The sequence below is a fragment of the Halichondria panicea genome, chromosome 4 (genome assembly GCF_963675165.1).
Source record: "Halichondria panicea chromosome 4, odHalPani1.1, whole genome shotgun sequence".
NCBI lineage: Eukaryota > Metazoa > Porifera > Demospongiae > Suberitida > Halichondriidae > Halichondria > Halichondria panicea.
This window is the reverse complement of record NC_087380.1, coordinates 4,084,720-4,108,533: the sequence shown is the minus strand read 5'-3', so window position 1 is coordinate 4,108,533 and position 23,814 is coordinate 4,084,720. Positions and strand designations below refer to the sequence as shown.

General features: G+C 42.1%; 3 protein-coding genes across 9 annotated transcripts; 2 read left to right on the top strand and 1 right to left on the bottom strand.

The window, feature by feature from the left end:
• Positions 1-130: 130 nt before the first annotated feature.
• LOC135335464 (semaphorin-4B-like) lies at positions 131-23,565 on the bottom strand. 7 transcript variants are annotated; one of them, XM_064530964.1, is made up of 25 exons: positions 23,465-23,551; positions 22,747-22,800; positions 22,467-22,687; positions 18,812-18,950; positions 18,333-18,441; positions 17,932-18,048; positions 17,313-17,418; positions 16,979-17,134; positions 16,701-16,846; positions 16,234-16,266; positions 15,815-15,999; positions 15,101-15,254; positions 14,812-14,915; positions 14,569-14,660; positions 14,012-14,091; positions 13,638-13,777; positions 13,387-13,497; positions 13,127-13,170; positions 7,834-7,893; positions 7,481-7,717; positions 2,393-2,560; positions 1,947-2,270; positions 1,437-1,645; positions 1,322-1,376; positions 1,105-1,257 (listed from the first exon to the last, which is right to left on the bottom strand). In XM_064530964.1, exons 5-25 carry the CDS (start codon positions 18,351-18,353, stop codon positions 1,220-1,222), a joined length of 2,580 nt encoding a protein of 859 aa, XP_064387034.1. In that variant the 5' UTR covers positions 18,354-18,441; positions 18,812-18,950; positions 22,467-22,687; positions 22,747-22,800; positions 23,465-23,551; the 3' UTR covers positions 1,105-1,219. The 7 variants fall into 7 exon arrangements, with proteins under 7 accessions (XP_064387036.1, XP_064387034.1, XP_064387035.1 ...); XM_064530966.1 differs by adding an exon at positions 131-271 and having other exon boundaries at positions 1,188-1,257; positions 22,467-23,565; XM_064530965.1 differs by lacking the exon at positions 22,747-22,800 and having other exon boundaries at positions 23,465-23,544.
• Positions 8,060-10,480, top strand: LOC135335467 (uncharacterized). Its single transcript, XM_064530971.1, has one exon. It carries the CDS (start codon positions 8,552-8,554, stop codon positions 9,476-9,478), a length of 927 nt encoding a protein of 308 aa, XP_064387041.1. The 5' UTR covers positions 8,060-8,551; the 3' UTR covers positions 9,479-10,480.
• Positions 10,736-11,461, top strand: LOC135335468 (uncharacterized). Its single transcript, XM_064530973.1, has 2 exons — positions 10,736-10,810; positions 10,906-11,461. The coding sequence occupies exons 1-2, from the start codon at positions 10,741-10,743 to the stop codon at positions 11,298-11,300; spliced, it is 465 nt and encodes a 154-aa protein (XP_064387043.1). The 5' UTR covers positions 10,736-10,740; the 3' UTR covers positions 11,301-11,461.
• Positions 23,566-23,814: the final 249 nt, after the last annotated feature.

Genomic DNA, 23,814 nt, shown 5'->3' with positions numbered 1-23,814 from the left:
CCTATATGACTCATTGCATGTACTCTCATACAGAGATTTGTTTGACCACCAAGATTCTACTTGCAAAGTTGCTAAATTCAAGTAAACATTTCATTAGACTGCCAAAGCAGTGGGGGGGGGGCATCAGATTGTGGGTTGTTTTCAATAGCCTATGCCACACACCTGGTATTTGGGAAGGACCCAAGTGGCGTCACATTCATACAACCTTCTATGAGAAACCATTTTCTTCACTGCATTGAAGATGAAAAGATTAAACCATTTCCAGTGGGACCTGAGAGGAGGAAGAGAGGGGCTTCAAAGCAAATTATCATTAACATTGATATCTATTGCTATATTGTCGCTGTCCAGATGATGGAACCAAAATGATAGCTTGTGATATGGGACAAGTTGCCCACTTGGGGGTTGGTTTCACAGAAAATGCCTTGAAGTGAACACTAAAATTCCCGAGTTGTGGTATTGCAAACGATGCATCGTGCACTGAAGTATGTATAATAATTATTATAGCTATAGATGTATCTGTTTTTTGTGAAAATAATGTTATAGTGATTATGCTTGACTGTATGTTGTCTATTATACTTGCTATGTAAACCTTGTATATAGACTATACTACAAGTTAGCTAGATTTACAGCACTAAATCTCGAGTAAATCTCTGCAAATCTTGCTAAATCTCCAAAATCTAGGTAAATCTGGGCAAATCTGTAAATCTTCTTGCTAAATCCCGCTAAATCTTAGATCTTGTAGTCTACACCATGCACAATCCAAAGTGTCCGACCCCTTGTCTAGTGAGAGGGGCTGCATTGGATCGAGGCTAGGACGGTCGGTGTGAAATAGTGCTAATTGCCTGTGTTTCCAATCCCCTTCCTCTACTATCTATGATTTTATACAGTGACATGTAACTAGACTGTGCCGACATTTTTAATTCACACTAATATATATCACACCACATTATTATGTGCCAGCATGCAGTCAGTGGGTGCACAAGCTGCACGTACATCAGGCTGAAAGCTGGTAGCCCTCGGGAACACAGAATTCTTCTTTCCTAACCAGCCTTGTTCTGGGTACAAATCCAATATTACGTACTTAGTCTAGTATATACTTGTAAATTGAGCTGTAAATGTATCTGTCATTTATAACATGAGGAATACCAGCTCTTCACAAGAAGTAAAGTATAAATTGAGAAATTTACTTAGATTGTTATTAATCGGAAGTCTGATTCATTCATAGAGGGCCAGTGAAACCATCAGCATTCCTGCAACCTGTGGCAATGTCATACATAATTATGTGATTGTGTGACATTAAATTTCCGCAATATAAACTCACCCAGTGGCACCAGCTCACTCCACCTCCCCTCTGCAGCTGACGTTTTTGCTCTCACCTGAACATTAGTATTGCATCACTTATAAATCTACAGACTGATTTAGAGTCTTATATATACCTGTACCATGACGTTGTCAGTGGTGACTAACCCAGTATCTCCAACTGCGTGGAAAAGTTCTCTTCTTCCTTTAGACACCATCAGATCTGAACCAGACCCTTGAGGAATGAACCTGACGTCATAGCCAGTGATCCTCCCATACGATCTTATGGGCGTGGTCCAAACCACAACAGTGCAGAAACCGATCACCAGGGAGGGGGCATTAGACCCTGAGGCAGGGAGGTAAACTTAATTAAAGAATTTCAGCCAACTGAAAAGAAGTCTCCAATTTTTAACTATTTATACTATTGACGCTTTACTGAATGCATGCAACGTCATAAATGGTGCTCTGCACTATGGCCACACAGAGAGCGCACGCACAGCTAGAAACGTGGTAAAATTCAATTCATAGAAAACCCTCTTAATTTTATTTATGGGCAATTCAATTGCAAAGGGAATAGCTCTACAATTTTGTTCCTCGAGATCAATAAAATGCAAGAATGGTAACAATCAGTCCAAGTGTCCACTCACTTATATCTCCAGTCATGGCAAAGACCTCACAGCTCCTGCTCTGCCCTCCCTCCTCCTGATTGCTCACTCCATTCTCAGGGATCACTCGGATGGTGTAGCTGGTGAGTGGCTGCAGACCAGACACTGAATAGTCCACCAGGGAGTCTTGTTTGACATACGGCCTACTGTTGTGTTGAGTGAAGGTCTGGTTGTCCTCAGAGTAGAATATGTTGTAGTACAAGTCGTCTCTCCCAGTAATCTCTGGCCTCTCCCAACGCACAGTGATTGTGTTACCTCGAGTCCTCCCAGCAACTACTTGCAAACTCTTACAGTTGTTCGGAGGAACTATACGGCATCAATGAACAAGATTGTCATGTTGGTAAATATTTCATAAATCGTAATACAGTGTGTTGAACACCACTTGCATGTATGTACTTCCAAACAACAGTTATTATACAGAATCTTACTTGAACATGGAATATTTGGTCCCTCCAATGCTGTCCTGTAGTAGCCACGAAAACAGGTACACTCCACACTATCTTCAACAATGCTGACACTGTTTCCAGGACAAGGCACACAAGCACTCTCTCCAGTGGACAACTCTTCTTGATAGGTTCCCACTAGGCATCTGAGTGCTATAAGAAATACCATACTAATATTGCTGACCATGCATGTATGCATAGTTATTGTGGTTAAGTTGTTAGCTGTGGTGTAATACTATGATCACTCTATACAGTGCAACAAGGTGGTTTTTTTTTTACCTTACATATCCTTTGAGATCAGAGGAGGGAGGACACGATTAACCTTAGCTCTAATTAGCTAATTATCGCGACCTTTTACAGGGGCGTAGTTAGACATTTACTAAAGGGGTTTCTGAAGGAATAGCGCCGAAAAATTGAGGCCACGCCCACTTCCGGTCCCACGCCCCTTAATTATGCCGGTTACACCATAGCTTCAGTTCTCCTCGGCCTCATCTCCTAAATTTTATAGTTGTAAGTACAAATGTACTACCAGGATCAGTACCATTGGCATTGAGGGTCAGGTGTCATATACGGCACCGGATGTATTGATAGTGGGCATGAGCTCTGTGGTTTGTGGCTGACAATCAGATTGTGGTGAGACTGCATATACATGTGCAGTCTGGAGTCTGAGCATGCAGTAGAGGAACTGGGCTGACAATCAGGTCTCTTATCTTGGATTGCAGAAGCTAAACTAGTATTAATAATAGGCATTGAAATAAATCCAGGCTAGATATCAATCCATACTCTTGCTAGTCTCCAGCCATTAGCAGTATACACTGTAAAATACAGTCTGGAGTCTGACTCTGAGCAGTAGTAGAGGAACTGGGCTGATCTTGGTCTCTTATTTTGGATTGCAAAAGGTAACTAATAGGCACAATAAATACAGACTAGATATTAATCTACTCGTGGTCTACTCGTCGTCTTCAGCACATGATCAGCCCCACCCATTTTTCAGCAAGCAAGGGGGTTTCTGGGCAACTAGGAAACCATTAAGCTACGCCCCTGTTTTAATTACATTCTTTGAACAATTCATCTTTTCTTTCTTTATAACCTCTACATATTGGGACATACAGAACAGTACTGTAGTATGAGTGACAGGCAATTCTTGCAGACACAGAGCAAACCATACACATAAAGGGGTGCTAGAAGCTGAGACTGTTAGTGTCATTGATGTTCTTCATGTTGGAGACACTCTGAACTAAATAATTCCATGTTGCAGCTTTATCACAGAGACAGGAGTGCCTGGGGTGCTTCTCACAGGGATCTTGGAGACAAGAGTGCTTGGGGTGCTCCTCATAGGGATCCTGTCTCCAGGATCAAGAGTGCTTCTCACAGAGACAAGATCAGAGTGCCTGGGATGCTTCTCACAGGGATCTTAGAGATAGGAGTACTTGAAGTGCTTCTTATAGGTCCTATTACCTTCAGGTCCTGATAACTTGGCCATAGGGGTACCTCCAGTAGGAGAAAAGGCTCTAGCTCTTGTGTCCAATATGTAGAGGTTATAAAGAAAGAAAAGATGAATCGTTTAAAGAATGTGGTCGCGATAATTAGCTAATTAGAGCTAAGGTTAATCGTGTCCTCCCTCCTCTGCTTTGAGATAGAGCAACAAAGAAATATTACTCTGTTGCCTAAAATTAGAGACAATTTGCAAGCAATTCTGAGCATGTACTATTGCTAGGGTCAGCTGAGCTAAACATGCAAACTGATTGGCCTAAAATATCATTACATCCTTGTTTCCGCCCACGCATAATTAATAAGTGAGTTTTGCAAAGGTGCTGTTGCATGCATTCATCTGTACATATCTGTTGCTCCTTTGCTTTCTGCTGCTCAATATGCCTAAAAACTGAAGAAACAAAGAGCTCATCTCAAAACTTCAAGAGTGAAACACTGGCAAAGGCCTGCTCAGCAGGCTGCTGTATCAAGTATCGCTATCAACACTGATACTTCTTCATCTCATCTCTCCGATCAATCTCTCATGGGCCAGCCATCAACTTCCAGTGCTACCTCAGACTCTGACTCAGATTTTGATCCCGATGAGGCACTGAAAAATGATCCTGATGCTCTACTGGAGAGTTTGTTGCCGATTGGGTTAGCTCTCTACCCAGAGAAGATCTTTATTCGCTCAGTCTCCTTCTCTTCCACATCTTAAATCAGGACTTTTAGCTTCTTACTGGGCCAGCTTCCAAGATTATTGCTTCCCATCTAAAAAGGAACGCCAAGACAATCCAGAAATGGAGAGTTGAATTTCTGAAGAATGAAGAAGAGTTGCCAAAGTTTATTAGGGGGAAATACAATCATACAAACGCAATTGCCAAAAACGAGCAACTAACAGAGGAGGCCACTCTGTACTCGAGAGAATGCATTTCCAAAAGGAGCTCCTAACTTAACAGCAAGATCATTTTGCTCATGGGTCAATGATGAGCTTTTACCAAACTCAACTCTTGAGGCAGGAGCCCCACAAAGAGTGTAGAAGTAGCAAGAAATTGGTTGCACGATATGGGCTTCAAAGTGAGGAGGATAACTAAAGGCATTTATTACGATGGGCATGAGCGAGCAGACGTAGTTAAATATCTACAAAAATTTCTGAAACAAATGAGTGCCCTTGGATTTCTTCATGCCTCCAATGCTCCGAACCAAGAGGCAGCTGACCTGCTAAAAGACGTGACTCTTGACCAGAACTGGGAAAACACCATTTTTTGGTTTCATGATGAACACGTTTAATGCTAATGATGACCAGGTGTCTATGTGGAAGGATGACACTATGCAGGTCATCAAACCAAAGGCAAGAGGGTCAGGGTTGATGGTGTCTGATTTTAACGAGGAGAGGGATGGCTACTGTGCGTTGTCGGACTCTATGTTTCAAAACTGGTTTGAAGTTGAACCCACCATTGAAAAGTCTGCGAGAGTGTTTTTTTTGAATATGGTAAAGCCAAAGAGAGCTATTGGAACAATGATTTATTTATGGTTCAGATTGATAAAGCCTTCAAGATAGCCGAAGCCAAGTACCCACCTCGTGTCTACAAGCATGTTTGGGTATTTGACCACTGACCACTCGTGTGGGCACACAGCATACGCTCATGATGCATTGGTGGTTTCACGATTGAGCAGGAAGCCAGGCGGTAAACAACCAGCTATGAGAGACACCACTTGGGCTGGTAGACCACAAAAGATGGTTATGGACGATGGCACACCTAAAGGGGCAGCGATGATACTGGAGGAAAGGGGCATAAACACAGCTACCCTAAAATTGGAGGATATGAAAATTATCCTCAGCTGTCACGATGATTTCAAAAATGAGAAAAGTGCCTTGCACCAAAAGCTGGAGGCCAAAGGGCACACTGTGTTGTTTGTTCCAAAGTTCCACTGCGAGCTCAACGGTATTGAGCGTGTATGGGGACACGCCAAGCGATACACAAGAGCTTATTGTGATTACAGGTTTGATTCGCTCCGCTCAACTTTTCCGAAAGCTCTCGATTTAATTCCAAAGGAAACTATCAAAAACTATATTCAGAGGTCCAGAAACTACATGTTTTCTTATTTAAAAGGCAGCTTACCAGGAAGAGAGATGGAGAGTGAAGTCAAAAAGTTTGGGAAAGAATATAAATCTCATAGGCGTGTGGGTGAGAATGACTGACTTTTGAGTAGCCTTATTTTTAAATGCAATCGCTCTTTCTCAAAAAGGGATTCATTTTATTTTAACATATTTATTATCACAGTTAGTTTAGGCCAGGTTTGATTTCAATTGCTTGCGTAGTTTGCGTAGTTTTCATAAAGATAGATTTTTTGCAAATCGACTGAAATGACAAAAAAATGTGATTATCAACCTTTAACCCTTTCATTAAAACAAGAAAATACAGAATAAATACACATTTTGCTTTAAAAATCCATCTCATGAACCATACATTGAAATGACTCGTAACTATTTCCTACAGGTAGCCCAGACACCGGGGGTACCATGACATCATCATCGTTACCTAGCAACTGACCACCCCCAACTAATTAGCGATTGTTTACAAACATTCACAATTATGTACACAAACAATATTGTATGAAAGCACAAAGTGACTATAGACACTAAGTAAGTGTTCTCAATGTTCTCACGGTGACATGGTTCGATCAGGATCTGCCAAAACTTTTTAACAGATGCTACTGTAGACTTACCAGATCCATAAACTTGGTCCGACACCTTCAGGCTCCTCAGGCTCTTTATTCTCTAGCTTGAGATAGCTTCTTAGCTAGCTATGATCCCAGTCACTGTCCAAGGCCATAAACATCGACATTCTCACTGTCTAGCAGCTCTAAAACCTCAATGAGGTTGTACTACAAAGATCTTAAAGTCATCATCAAACGGTCACTTTTCTTTCGGCAGTACTGCACAAAGGGTACCTCGAGGCAAGATATTAAAAATACCATGTGAAAGAGCAGCTCAATGCGCATGTGCTGGTACCTACAGCGTGCGCATAGCTCAACACAGCCCGCACAACGAAATTTTGAAAAATATCGGTAGCAAGGACGACATATGTCGTCCAAAGCCGGGAAAGGGTATGTATCTAAAAAAGGAATTCATTTGGATTTAGTACTGTACATAGTTGTCTTGTGTACCAAATTTGGTTGGTATTGGACCATCTACGTGGGACTAGATAGCGAAAAGATGAAAAACAATTACCGTATAGCGCGAAATTTTCGAGGCACTTACATTTCGTGGATTGGCCTCTAAAAGCCATTTCGTTGCACAATGTTCGCGGAATGACTGCTTACCGGAAGCCACGCCTTTAAATATTTGCATGATAGCAGGTAATTCTTATTAACGAACACTTTTCGTGGACTTAATTTTCGTGTAGAATTCCAACCCACGAAATCCGCGAAAATTAAGCCCCTCGAAAATTTCGCGCTATACGGTATTTGTGTGTGGGTGTTATAGGATGGCGCTATGGAAACCCTAATTAGGGTATATAATTTTTTTTATTGACAACAAAAACATATGTCAAGTTTTGAACGAAAAGGTTATGTCAGTTATGAGATAGTTTCACTTACGCTGACAAGTTGGAGCTGACCCACTCCATCTCCTTTCAGTCACACAGGTCCTGGTAGCAGTACCTCCATTGAGAGTGTAGCCAGTGTTGCAGGAGTGCATAGCAGTAGAGCCGAAAGGTCTGCTGTCAGGGGATCCAGCACTGTACATGATAATCCCGTTATTCAGTACTGGGAGCAAGTCAGGGCAGGTGGTGGGTGGAGAATTTGTGGTTGGGGGATCAGTGGGTCCTGTGTTCACTGTGTGGGGTGTGAGATCCTCAACATAATTACGTTTACTTCACAACCAGAAATTATCCTTGGGTTTACATGTGTATACTCACGAACACAAACTATACAAGAGTTACAGAGCTAACCTACACAAGTTGGAGCTGACCCACCCCAGATTCCTCCTGTCTCACAGAACCTGGTGGTACCTGCAATGAGAGTACCTCCAGTGAGAGTGTAGCCAGGGTTGCAGGAGTGTACAGCACTAGATCCGAATGGTCTGCTGTTAGTGGATTCAACACTGTACATAATCATCCCATTGGTCAGTGAGGGTAAGTCAGGGCAGTTAACTGTATGGGAGATGATACACTACTGGCCGCTGTTACCTTGACAACAACGTACGCCCAAACCATTGACCGTGACTATGTCCAATGCGATGTCCAACGTCGTGTGTGTGAGTGTCGAGAAGAGGCGGATGAATGTGACTTCACGCTAGTTATAGAAGAGCTGCAAACCTTCACCAGCTACACAGTGGAGGAGGGCAACCCAGTCTACTCCAACCCAATAGAGCAGAGAGAAGCATTCAAGTTCCGTGAAGAAGAGGGGAATTCGTATTATTTCAACGCCTCTGGACATTTGAAACCATTAAACACTGATCCTGACCACGTTTGTGTAACATTGAACAAAGATTTTGGCTCTGTTAAATGCACTGTTCCATTCACAGCTGATGGTCGTACTTATCGACCATTCATTGCCATCAATGGGATAGCCTCAGGCCCTACTATTATAGTGTACGAGGGACAGAAGGTGATTGTCAGTGTTAACAATAGACTGATCACAGAGAGCACTTGAATCCATTGGCATGGTATGGATATGAGGAACACCCCGTGGATGGACGGCGTTGTCTTGGTTACTCAATGCCCCTATGAAACATTTCGATATTACTTTGAAGCCGCGCCGACTGGAATGTTCTGGTACCATTCCCACAGAGTGGAGCAACAAGCCGACGGTTTGTTTGGTGGTCTAATTATTCGAGAGTCCGTAGAAAGGCGTCTATTGCTTGAGGGAGCTTTGGGTGCCCCTGTTATTGACGACCCTAGCACTCAGACTATCCAACTGCACGCGTGGGCGGAGGGAACTACACTCGACCTATTCACAGGAGGACTAGAGTTCTTCCCTGACAAGCCATTCGGGGACATCCCCCTACCCCCCAGCGAGCAAACAGGGACCCCCTACACAGCCTACGAGGCTTCCTCTGGGCCAGACGGTTTGGAGGTCAGCGATATACCATTTTGGTCCGGACTTATCAACGGTAAAGGACGACACAATGATGTACCGTACAACAAAACACGATTGGAGATATTCAATATTCGCAACGACGGTGGATTGTATCGTTTTCGACTAGTGGGAGCTCAGAGTTTGTATGCTCTCAAGTTTTCCATTGATGAGCATAATTTGACTGTGATTAGTACGGATGGTAGCCTCATAGAGCCAGTGGAGACACAGTTCCTCATTATACACACCGGAGAAAGATACGACTTTATTGTGAAAGGACAGAAACCACGAGATGATGTCAGTGATTACTGGATACGTGCAGAGACACTGGAGGTTGATCTGGACTCCCCTGGTCCACCCTACACTCCAGCTGGTAATCTAGCCAAGGGCATACTCCATTACAGACAGAGCCCGGAGCAATTACCTCGATCTACTGACTACGAGATGATCATACAAAACTCTATTCCGTTCAACACTTCAACGTGTGCCGATATCAGTGGATGTGTGGCTGTAAATTGACCATTCCTGAGCTTCCATTCCTCGTACAACACTAGCTGCATCAATGCCCACCAACTGAAGAGATTGGAAGCAACACCGAGCGAGCAAATGCCTGAGGCCGAACTAGACCCTGATTGTCAAGATTGCGAGATCTTCTTCAATATTGGCTCCGATCATGACTCTCTAAATGGCCGTAACATGAGGCTACCTCCGGCCCCTCCACTAACACAGAAGGATGACCTCTTACCAGGACAATTCTGTAACCTCCAGACACCATGCCCTAATGAGCAACCATGCAGCTGTACACACATGAGGGAAATCACTTCATTCAACAAGACAATACGTATTGTTCTCAGTGCTATTGGTGAAGACGTGCGTGAAGGTGAAGCTTCCAGTCATCCCTTCCATTTGCATGGCCATCAATTCCACGTGGTTGATGTTGGATACGGACCTTACAATAATAATACTGGGTTTCTAGAAGGCCCTAGAGAAGACATCGTGTGTGATGAGGTTGTGCAGCAACCCATCCTGGGCTGTGGGCATGAAACCATCTTTCGAGATATCCAATAAAACACTTCGTAAGGATACTGTGATTGTTCCCGGTGGAGGTTACGTTGTGCTTCAGTTCCGTTCCGATAATCCCGGTCTTTGGTTCCTACATTGCCATATTGTCCCCGATCTCCTCGAGGGCATGTCTGTGATGATCAATGAAGTGGAGAGCCGTCACAATCCACCCCCTGATGATATCAACAAGTGCGGTGATTTTAGGATCTCCCAGTCGCTGTTTTATGAGAAGCTTGCCTTTGATCCGTCCAATGCTGCACAAGGAATGGTAGCCAGCTATCTGGTGGCTATTATCAGTGTAGCCATGCTTGTACTCGGTTAGTAGTGGAATTATAGCATAATTATGCTGCTGTGTGCACTTTTAGTTAGTTTAATAGTTAGAGACGTTTTAACCTTTTTAATTGTTTTTGAGCACATTATTTATTTTCTGCTACATGCAAAACGGTGTAAAAGTGATGTTGATAAATTCATCAACACAAGTCAAGTTGAACATATTGCATGCATGAGAAATGATACCACAAATTAAATTAATCATTACCATACCATGACCACTAATTACAGCTGACTTCATTTCTGTGTGTTCTCGACCTCATCTCTCACATGATCTTGATGCTGTGGTAATGACAGCATACTTAGGGAATCTGTTGGTGGGTAAAGATCATTAATGAAACAACTTCCAAACAGACAACTGTGTCTAGAGTAGTGGAGAGATGCATGCAATGAAGACTCAAGGTGTTCAGTTTCTGCTGCTTTTGCTGTGTGTTGTGTCTACCTGCTGGGGACAGCAAGGTAATCCTGTGATAATGATTGCTAGTAGATCTAGGTATGAGCTTTGAACTTGGTTGTAGTCAATATACATTTATTATCTTGTATCACTAAACAAGTCTACCTGACTCTGGGATCTGGTCCTAGCATCACCACTAACAATACTGAGATCCTCATCACTACCATTGGAGAGGGGGCCCAGGGTGGTCTTCCATCTCTCACTTGTCACAGTGACCTCACTACCTGCTGTAAAAGTGGTGGCGACAACTTTGGTAATGGAATACTGGGACAGTGGACGCATCCTGATGGGAGTGAGGTAGTGGGCAATGTTGCAGCATTGAGTGCTGGACAGCAGTTCTACATTGTGAGGAATGCCACCCAGGTCATCGTGCTAAACCGTAGAGTATCTCCCAACAACCCCCTCACTCCAACCGGGTCCTACTGTTGTACTGTACCAACTACTGGAGGAGATATGACCCTCTGTGCTAATCTGGGTGAGTGGATTGCACAATGATTACCTTATCCAATATCATCTGTACACAGTGGTGTCACTGACGTGTCTGTCCCTCACTCCCCCCACCAATGGAGTGGTCTCCTACTCTAACATGACGCTGGGTGAGAACACTGTGGTCACCTACACCTGTGACACTGGCTACACTCTCAATGGAGGCAGCACCAGGAGTGATGGAATGTGGAGTGGGTTAGCTCCAATTTGTCAAGGTAAGTAGATCTGAATTTGTGCAGTTTATGTGTTGAATGTGATGTTCACTATTTCAGGAACTTGTTCTGATTTACCACCGATATTTAATGGAGGCATTACCTACACTGATGGACCTGCTGGCAGCAGACCTGTTGATAGCGTTTCTACCTATACTTGTGAAAATGGCTACACTGTCACTGGAGAGGGTTTCAGAGTTTGTCAGAATGATGGGACCTGGAGTGGAACAGTGTCAAGATGAGTTCCACTATGTGTTGATGGTTGATAGATTGTACTGTTTCCACAGCCACCTGTCCTGACCTCACTGTACCAGCCAATGGAGTGATCATCTACAACTCTAGTACCTCACCACACCCCGGGAACCGTGGTTACACCGATCTGGTACCATGCCTTTAGAGAGCTGCATACCAGCCCCACCTCTTATCTCCGGGGAAAACCCCCTGCGAAGCGTTGTGTATTCGAGAATAGGACTCGGACTGGGTAGACATTGAAATAGCCTCGATTCCAAGGGGGTCTAAAATCGAGGCAAGGGAGTACAATGTCTAGATAGATCTATCTGTGGACTGGATGTTCTTCTGAGGTGAGCTACACTAGACAACTGCTACCAGAGATCAGCTTTTATGTTTTTCTGAAAGCTTAGAAAGAGACCTTTCAAGTGGTACCATCAGTAGCTATAACTATAACTGTTTTAGGGTGCAAGAAAGACCTCAGGTTCTTAGAGAAAGTGGAAGGATACTTTAGCCTGTAAAACAAGATTTAATAGAGGCAGAAATAACCTTTTTTCATAATAGCTAGATCTAGCACAAAGAGAGCTATAAGACTACCCTATAGGCTTCTGGAAAAGATGTTTGATTACCAGAGAAGGCACACATAACACAGGTTTTGTCCAAATTAATCTTAGTACACCAAAACTCAAAACAAAAGACATGTCCTTTTAATACAAAGAATCTACTGTTCAAGCTTCATTTATAGATAGTAAGATAGACCATGGTTCTTTTCTAGTAGCCTAGATATCTGGCAGGAGCTGTTCATGCTGTTGCTGCATCTCTGGAGAAATACAGTGAGCCATCTTGCCTTGTCAGCTAAATTGAGCTGTAAGGTTTCTCTCTTGAAACGCAACAATCTGATTGGGCTGCAAGTTTTTTGCAGTTGGAACAAAAACGTATAATTATTGTCGTGAGACCCAACCACTGCAAGTGGTTGGACTCCGCCCAACTATACCATAAATCAGTGTGACGATAGTGTGCCGTGGTGTGACGTTAGTGTACGGTAGTGTGACGGTAGTGTGGAAACACACCATTTGAAAGGTATTTTTCTAAGCTTTCAGAAAATCATAAAAATTAATATTTGACATTGGATCAACTTTACTGAAGTTATGGCAGTTAAAAGACAACTCTCCCCCCCATCTGATTTTGGGAATCTTTCAGCTGTATGATGGGGGGTATACATGTAGGTCAATGGAGGGGGGGTGGTATGATGGAGGGGGGTATACATGTAGGTCAATGGGGGGGGGTATGATGGAGGGGGGTATACATGTAGGTCAATATACACATTTCAAATATTGATTTAGTAGCTCAGAGGTGTGGCCTAGTTTGGTGGTATGATTACTCAACGCAACTCACTTGTACAGTCAGGAGCAATGCCATCGTGAATATCTTGCCAAATACTGTGAAGAGAGAACAGGAGCTATAAACATACAATGAATGAGCCATGCAGCCATACAAGCCACTAACTAATACGAACAGAGTCAAATATAACTATCTAATTGCAATCTTCGTACAGTAACTGTAAAGCATTATGAAAGTAGTTGTGTTCAATAAAAAGAGGTATATACACCGTACATAGCTATACTGTATGGTACTACATGCACAGTACTGCGTACCCTGGTGGGACTGTGCCGGTGGCTGATCCCACGGCAGACAGTGGGTTCCTCTCACACGCATTGTTGCCAGCGTGCCACACGCAGTGCGGGTCACGTGCACCCACACAAGTGCTGGAGGACGAAGAGTTAAAACACGTAATCAATTAACCAAGTCAATCAATACAGCAATGCAAAGAGCTACGAGTTGTGGTCACTAAGACTGGATGCATTTGTTCAAACAAACGATTTAGACATTTTCTCTTCTTATGTACCTGCAGCTTGTGAATCTGGAGCACCTCTCAATTGGTAGTTGGTATACTTCCGATTGGGTACTAACGAATATCTTCTTCTCTGAGCCCACTTCCTCAATACGTAACGCTTGGATATCTTCAGAGCTGTTTCCACTTCCCAACTGTTGTGTGTGTGGGGTGTGTGTGTGTGTGTGTATGAGGGGGCGGGTGTGGGTGTGTAGGGAGTGGAGGTATGTGTATGGCTCTCAGGAAGACTTCAGCTGACGAGACTCCCTCGGGCTAAATAGACTACTACTACTACTATACATGTGTATATGTGAGATATGCTCTAGTTTTGCACACAAGCAGATCTAGTCCTACAATGTACCATACAGTACCTGTACATGTACACTCACACTGATGATCTCAGAGTACACTGGGGTCGTCTGACCAGCCGTTACAGTCGCAAACACAACCTTCATCACTTTCATGTCATCTGCAAAGGAGGGGGCATAAGTTATACATGTACCCACTGTCTATCGTGTAATCAATGGTTTGGGGACTGCCATAACTTGAATTCCGTGGATCCAACTTCAACGATTTTATGATTTTCTAAAAGCTTAGAAAGAGACCTTTAAAATGGTGTAATCAAAGTTAACACTTGAGGAGAAAAATTATTTGCCAATTTGGCGATACCATGGATTGCCCATGGTCCAAGGCCGAAAAATGACAAATTATGGCCCTGAATAAATTTTGGATTGGAGCACATCATTTAAACTGTATTTTTCTCAGCTTTCAGAAAATTATAAAATTTTTGACATTGGATCAACGATACTCAAGTTATGGCTGTTGAAAGATGTTCAACTGCATGTACATGTATCACCCGTGTAATCAATAGCTCGGGGACGTCAATAACTATAATTACTAGAAATCATTCACAGAGATACATGTAGTACACTGAGATAGTACACACCTGTGCCCAGGATTAGGACGTCTTGATTAACGCACTGAGTGGAATCACTGCTCCTCACAACACACACACTGTCCACAACCATCTTCGTCACACTGGAGGACAGTTACCAGTTATTAGTATAATGACCTTTTACCAGATATCATCACCCTGTACTTCACAACTGATTTTTAGCTATGGATACTCTTTACCAAGAATGTTATTAGGAAAAGGGTTATTAATTCTAAAAACACTGTGTGTACTCACGTAATTCCCTCCAGAAAGAGTAGCGGGTTGTTTCCCATCTGCTCAATGTTGTGAATAATGTCCACGTACAGTGACGCAGCCTCTATGCGTCCAGCAGGGTCACACTACACACAACACACACAATACAGTACATTGAGACATTGGTGGGAGGGGAGTGGGTGGGAATGTGTGGGCGGGAGTAAAAAGTTGACTCAAAACATTTGCAGAACTTTTCAATTGAATGGTCTACCTACACGAACGTACATTTTGGTCTATTACACGGTAACCATAACCATGCAAATGACCATACCTCAACATAGACATTTTGCTTCTCTACTCCGTCAGTGGTGAGCAGATCTTCCCGGAAGATATCGAATATGCCTTGATTGAAGCTAGCCATGGCGTCGGTCTCTCTGCTGTTCTCTGCTGGGTACACGCACACGGCTGAGCCCTCGGGTCCAATACTGTACAGCACATGTGAGCAAACCATCATTGACATGTGCACAATACGAGACAATAGAGATTAACATGTATGTACGTATAATTAGTAAAGGCTGTCCTGGCAAACATCATAAACAGTCAATGCAGGTTGCAAACTGCAGCACATTAAACTAAAGTCTATTTGCATTGAGTTCAACCCCCGGAAGTTATGTGGTCAATTATGGATTCATTTATGCTTTATGTGGTGGACAAGTATGCCTGGGACTTCTACTTGGAAACTGCTAACTTTTAGCTGGTTGGAGTTTACCAGCTCTACAGCATATAGATAGAAGCGCTTTTTAACAAGGAATCCAATGGTATATAAAACTTTGAATTTCAGTGAAGTATAACAAAGTTATGACAACTTTATGAAGGTCAAACTCAACACAAATAGACTTTAATACCGACTCGTATTATTATTCTTGTACCAAATTACTTACTATAATGGCATCTGTATAATACGTAATAATAATGTACAGTGTAGATGCTTTGAGTTGTGTACACATAAACGACTTTGCCACTATAATTTTGCACAACAACTCACAGTGGTCCAGAGAATGCTCCGTACATGGTCTTCTGCCAGGTCTCGCCCTCGCCATGGCGACCACCCTCGTTAAATGCCACACTGTCAATATTGTTGTAGATGTAGTCGTTGGCACCGATGAACATCATACAGTAGATGCGTGCTTTCATGTAGGTGGAGAAGAAACCATTCACTCCAGGGTCATTCTGTGAGGTGTGGAGTGGGCGTGTGTGTGTTACTTGCTATGGAATGATACACACGAATCAACGTACATGTAAACCGTGAACATACGTATAGTTATAGGCATTTCATGTATTTCCTCCGTGTACCATTCACATTCTAAAATTGCTTCGATCTCAGGGATCGGAAGGTATCATACTACTTGAGTTGAGAGTCACCACACACGCTCTCACTAAACATGTCCAGTGGTATCAACTTACACGGCAGATTCTCACAACTTGACTGTGTATAACCTATACAAGAGAAATACATATCATCATTACATCATCATTATATATCATCCCAACCATTGTGGACCAGTACATGCACGCAATAGTCCTTATATACACCATATTGACAGTTACATGTACAACGTTGAAAATGGTATATATACTGACAATAGCTATACTACATAATTAGGAATGAAAAGCTTTGTACCTGTATTGTGCTAATGTATTAACTACAGGGACCTCCCCCAGGAGACTGCATGCATATATACTTGACAGTTACAAGGCTACATGTACTTATACTGATAGAATAACATAATTAGGAATGAAAAGCTGTTTTGTACACGTATTGTACGTGAATTTAACTACAGGGACCTCCCCCACGGGACAGACTAACTACAGGGACCAGGTGACAGACTAATTACAGGGTCCTCCCCTAGGAGACAGACTAACTACTCTACCTCAGTGCCACTGGCCGTGTTCTCTCTAATGAACACAAAGTAGAAGTGGTAGTCTTCAGGGCGGGGGGTCCCACCGGACACACTGAGTACCTCCACTGTGGGGGGTAGGTAGTCAGCACGATAGTAGTCCACAAACGTCACAGGTGCTGCGCGTAGGTGTGTGTGTGTGTGTGTGTGTGGGAGGGGGTTGATCATTGCTTCTATACGAATATCAGTGTAATTACTTAGGATAATTTGTTATATCAAACTAACTGAGGTCAGGTGATGCATGTACTTACATTTGAGCCATGACTCGTGTACTCTGGTGATGATGTTAGTGACCACGCTCAAAGGTCCGTTACTGGGAGATTGGACATTATAGAAGGCCATCTGATAGTCACGCCCCACTCCACGATCACCTTGGTAGAAACCAACACCAAAATACGCCGTGGTATCTGCAGAGGGTAAGGTAGGGGTCAGGGGTCAGTTGAGGGGTCGATAATATACATACTGTGCATTTAAGTACACACCATAATATCACATGTAATAAATTGATATAATTATAATTATTAAACTAACTGCAAGATCAAAGGGCTATCATTATTATAAGTCATGCATACGTAGGAAACTTACCATTTCGAATGAACTCTCCAAATCCTTCAAACTCAGGAGAGTAACTAACAATGGCGTTGGCAGCGTCCACCGGACCCTGTACAGCTGTGAGCGTGTTGCTGGATACCTGTACACAGGACGTATCAATTAGTGTACCTCACAAATATACTGGGAAGTGTACTTAAAATTAATGGTTTGGGGACTCTTTCCAGCTGCCATAACTTGAATTCCGTATATTCAATTTCAACGATTTTCTGATTTTTTGAAAGCTTAGAAAGAGACCTTTCAAATGGTACCATCAATGTTAATATTTGAGAGATAAAATCATTTGCCAATTTGGTGATACCATGGATAATAAATAGCCCATGGTCCAAGGCCAAAAAATGACAAATTAGGGCCCCATCCAAAATTTGGATTGAAATACATCATTTGAAAGGTCTCTTTCTAAGCTTTCAGAAAATTATAAACATTTTGAAATTGGATAATCAAAACTAAAGTTATGGCTACTGAAAGACAATCAACTACGATTGTACACAAACACCAGCTCCAATTACTAGATCAAATTACTGCACAATAAAAACGCTCCATGGTCAATTGAACTTTGTGAACCCACCCGTACTGTCAGTTATGTTATACTCACGTCAATAGTCCTGCACTGCGGTGGTGAGATACTAGCCTCCGTCCCACACACGAGTACAAGGTTCGTTTCCATGGGAATTGCCTTGTACAATCTAATGTGGTTCTGACATGTGCGTGTCTACACGACACAGAGAGAGAGAGAGAGCAATGGATAATAAACACAATCATGTGCTGTTTGTTTGTTTGTTAAGTAACAAGCCACAGGAGGAAACAGCTGGCCAGGGCACTAGGACTACAATACATGCATGTAGCAGGGTATCTGATAAATTTAACTTCATGATCAATTGAACAATATATGGTACATTAACAAGAGTTCGCTAATGAACGAGACCATGATGCCATAAAATGCTGTGGTATAGAGTACATGGAACCCACCCCCACAGTTAACCTTTGCCCTCTTACCTGGTCAGCGCTGTTGACCATGGAGCATTGAAGTGTGTTCTCTGGTGCAGCATCCCATACCAACTCATCCAGACAGACGAGATTATTGCTCAACAAGTAGAGCTTGTTCCTGTAGAGTAAAGAATCGATACATTATACACAACACTCCCCATATTGTACCATCTCTCAAACCATAATACATTAATAAGTATACAGTTGTTATAATAACCAGTGAGAGAGCGCTAAAGATATTCATGCTATGAAACAGCAGGGCATTATAAAAACACAATTTAAAGTACTGTTTCATGTGATTGTGCTCAGCAGTTGCTTATAGTAGACTCTAATCCAACTAGTAGCTAGACACAACATCATAATCACATCATGACTGTGTACACCAATACATAAATTACCAATACATTTATAAGCACAGAAGTTGTGAGTTAATTGTAAGAGCCTAGAAAAGAGAGGTAGCTACTGCACATGATATGATATATACTTACGCTGCTCCAATGAGGATATTTCCAGCGCTAGCCTCGAAGTTGAGCTCACTGATAAAGTAGCTAACATCTGAAGTGAGTGTACAGGGAGAAGAGGGGCTGGCAGTGACGCTGAAATCAGGGAACACTACGCCATTAGCATCTGAGGAGGGGAGGAAGTGAAAACGTGACATGGCGTACCCTGTTTATAAGCTCTCCATTTCATTGCACAAAACTTGCTGAGAAGTATTTGCACAAAAAGTGCTAGGTCAGCATTAATACCATAGCAACAGCAAGGTGCGGCTAGCCCTCGATAATAGACTTGTAGTTATTAATGCTGACCTAGCAGTTTTTGTGCGAATACTTCTCAGCAAGTTTTGTGCAGCAGTGCAGCTGTTTCTGCTCAGCTAAAGGTTGATCCGGAGTAAAGTGGACATGAAAAAGCTGATGGCAAACTCAGATTTAGCTAATTGATGCTCTAAGTAGCTCAACTCGAAATTGCATCGCATTCTCCGAAAATGCAATTATCGCACGTTTATTTTTGCATGCTCATTACCTCATTATGAAGAAAGCTGTGAAGCTGATACCGCACCAGATCGATTACAAGGTATGTTTCTCTTTATGTGTCAAATTAGTTTCTGCATAGCTCTTTCTGTTTTTGCTAGCCGTCGTGCTATATCGTCCGGATTTTCATGTAGCTTGAATTTCCATCCTTTACTCTATAACCTAGTTAGTATTTACAGTGGAATATACACACATTCTATATACAGGCCTTAGCAACCCCCACCATCTGGGCATACAGGCAGCAGGCCCATCACTCCCCCACCCACAGAGGGCATGACTATTATTCATTATGACCTGTCTTTCATGACTGCACACACCATTTATCAACACCTTATAGAGAAAGGTTTGTGTAGCTAATGACCCAGTGAATGGTGCAGTAACCAACACCTCATTAGGGCATTCAGGCCCACACAGAAATATGACAATCAATCTCAAGTGTGTGATTACTCTAACCAGGAGTGTATGACAGAATGCCAAGTATAGGGTGTACATAAACAATCAATAAATCATTAATTTCCCATTAAGGTAAGGGGAGAGAAAAACTAACAATGGTTTTGGTACAGTAGATCCCATATTTTCATTGGCTAACTAAAGCTAGTATTTATTACATCATTATATCCCAATCTATAGTTACTGAAACTACAGCTCATAGTTCCCTGCTACACAGCTTAGGTGTCGTATCAAAACAAATTGTTCTAGGAATAAGTATCTTGGAAGTTTCATGGCTTACTAAGAGGAGGTAATACTAGTACATGTAGGAGCAGAGTTCACGCAGAGCTACTAGAGGTCAACTGGAATGCTGGAATCAAAACACACTTCAACAACAGAAGCTTCTTTCCTCTGTCCCAAAACAATATTCCATGTACATGTACAGTAAAGCCACAAACTGGTACCTTAATCATATTATTATAGGCAATAAAACTGCACCTGTGGAAATGCAAACCTTGGAAAATGCCACAGGGGATTTTAACAAGTTAATTTTTAATTTAATTTGCCTCACCAGCAGTTATTGACTTACTGCCACACATGAGATGTTTATGCAGAATTCAAATCTCTCACTCACAGGTAGTAATTAAGCTCATGAGAAGTACATATATTGTGTACTATAGACTATATTATAATAACATACACCCTCAGTACATGTATACTTGAGCCTTGTATCATAGCTGACAACAACAGTTTCCAAGTGGCTAGCTGCTAAACACAAACAATTCTCGGAAAGCGATACAATTCAAGCGGACGAAGAACAACAGCTACCTACCGTACACACAATTATACGCACATTTTTATTGCACAACAGGTTACAAGTAGGAAATGTCAAGGATGAGATAGGTATGCATGCATGCAATACAGTATATATAATAGCCGTGAGGAAGGGAAAAATCATACAGATACAGAAATCATTGACCTAAGCACGTACACTATCAAAGAGCTAACAAATGCTGTGTCTACAAGAGTACTCATGAAGATAATTCTAATTCTAATAAGTTGACGGACCATACACGGGCTGCTCTCTAAAGAAGCTGCATAAGTGTTTGGGCCCCACAGCCTTCGCTGTATACCACAAAGGGGTTTATAGAAGCCACATATATGATATTCAAAGAGCATCAAAAGAGTCAGAGTCAATAACGGGAGTATGCTCAGATCTTGTACTAGTAGTAATATTAAGCTTATAAAGCAAACCTTGTAGTACGAATAGTAGCTACGTGCTTTGCTGATGGTTAGAAAGGCGGGGTACCAGGAAGACTAGGTTGAAATAGAAAACAGGAACACATAATATTACCTACTCGGAAGGTGTAGTGTGATATTACACACACCCTGGGAATGTAGACACAGACACTGTGATGAGTACAATGTGTAGGTACACAGGTCATCCCTAGCTACTGTTACACACTGCATGCCCTCTGAGTAATTAAGTCTCTCACAATACACAGTATAATCATGAGTAAACAATCCAATGTATACGCAACTAACTGTAACTGTGTGTGCATTTAATTAGTGACTGAGGGTACATGTACAAGCAATTAGAAGCTCTATTGTACTGTGATTCATTATACACTAATGCTGAATACACAGCACTGACCTACACAGTGTGAAACAAACTGAAGTCATCACCAAGAGAGGAAGGATAGAAGCCAGTGATTACAGAGGGCCTATAAGGTATAGACTAAATCCTCATAGTTCAATCTCCAGGACATAGAGGTGTCAACCTACTGTAACAGCATTGCCTATAGGAAAGTCTAAGGAGCCATTGAAACGAACAATCAGAACAGCATTATTATAGTTTACACCGACATAGTGAAAGTTCCTTTTAAATTAGCTGCAGTTTGGCACCTGACAAATAAGCCTGAGGCAACAAAGAGGCAACTAGTTCAATATGGCCTGGTACATCGTGAGACTATTGATGAGTGACTATGGAAACAAGGCTGACTATAAAAAATCACAACAGTTTGCAATAGCATCCCAACAGCTGTAAAGGTATAAGGCTTCTGTCATTAAATTACATGCACAACTCAATTAAAACCTTAAAATAAGCCTTGAGAATGAGAGCACTAATATTAGACATACATGTGCCAGGGTGTTTATGGTTGAGCTAACTGTATATTAATATAATAAATGGATGAGGACAAAACAACAATTTCACACAATCTAAACAAGCAATGACCACATGTATTGATAGCATGCGATATTCACTGCTGGAGAATAGGACACTATAAATACATGCAATTCAGAATGGGGGAGGTCACTGACCAACACAAACCTGCACCAATTAAGGTAACCCATCGCACTACAAAGCTATGTACAGCTTTTTAGTTTCAAATTTGAATTGCTCGTTAAAGAATCATTATAGATTTGCAAAACATTCCTGTTAATGAAGAACCTTGTGGTAAAATTTACACTAGGATTACAATAATTCCACAGAATGTTGCAAAGTATTTTGCACCTTCTCTATAGCTCTAGCTAGTTAATATGACACACTTGATATTTCATTAACTACAGAAATATCTATATATAAAATATAATTATTTGCAGTGTTTGCATTTATACAGTGCATGTTCTGCTTAGACTATTGCAGGAACTATTTACCTACACTCCTATTTTAATATGCACTCACCACTGTAGGCGATGTTTGTGGCATCTGTTCTAATGGCCTCATATCCACAGTGGGTATTTCTCAAGTGTAGTAGAGCAGTCAGGAGGCTTAAGAGCAGCCGGCAATGGCTCCAGTTTATGGCTACCAGTGTATCCAGTTGGTGGGGGCTAGAAGACAAGGCTTAGAGGTGCGAGCAGAGCAGAGAGACTTGCAACATGAACTTGTTTCAGTGTTGTTTGGCCCTGGACCATGTTACCAAATTATTAATGTCAACGCCCATTATTAGTCTACTGGGACACACATTTGGCAGCACTTGAAGATTGTCCTTCTCTAGCTCTAGCTCTATATAGATTGACTGCATATGTGATATGTGAGGGTAAGTATACATTAAAACTACTACTTGTTGTGTTGAGGCTATCCATGGTACAAACACAGTGCTATATATCATATCCGAGTGAGTAGACTCAGAATACACAAACAGACCGACAGACAGACAGACCAACTACTGTAACCAGTGGCGCCGCAGCGCGCCTCGAGTTAATAACTAGGGGATGCTGGAAGCATTGTGTGGGGCGAACATTAGCAAAAAGAAGTTGTATATAGGAGTAGTAATCACTTGTTCGACTTGCTCGACTTGCTGTTTCCTAAAGATCTCTTTAACCTTTTGACGACAGACAAAGCTTCTGTCTCATTATATTAGCTCCTATACTTGTTGTCAAACTTCTCTTAGCCTTGCCAGCATATAGTGTGTTTGATATGGCATAGGAAACGCCATTGCTTATTGCCTTAGTTGTTGAGCTGTATCAGTTTCATCCAGTAGAAATATTAATGTCTTGCCAATTGCTTGCCGGTATAAATGATCGTTAGAAAATGCAGCGACCGTCATGCTAAACTGACTGGGACAAACAAACAGACAGACAGACACACGGATATTCGGTACTCGCTAATATGGGACGAGTCTCAGGGCTCGCGCCCATTTGAGACAAGGACAATCCTCTGAATCCCTGTTGAAGACCAACCTTCTGATACTTTTCTTTATACTTAGCTACCATTGATGTATATTCATTGTATTTCAAGAGCTAGCAGGCCTCAGAAGCAGACAGAAAATTTACTGAGTGGGCATAATTGAGGCCAACACCTGGGAGGACTTAATTTCGAGGCAAAACTACTGGTTTTCAAAATTAAGTCCATCCCACCTGTATCTGCTTAATTTGTAGCATGCAATTAGGGTGGGCGTAATCTCGGTACAGTAGGGTATAAGAAACATGCATGTGACAATACGTCGGACTAAAAAAACATTTGCAATGTGAAACGTTGCTAGGATTGGCCAAGAAAAGCAAAAAAAGCAAGAAATTCAGCGAGTGCATGA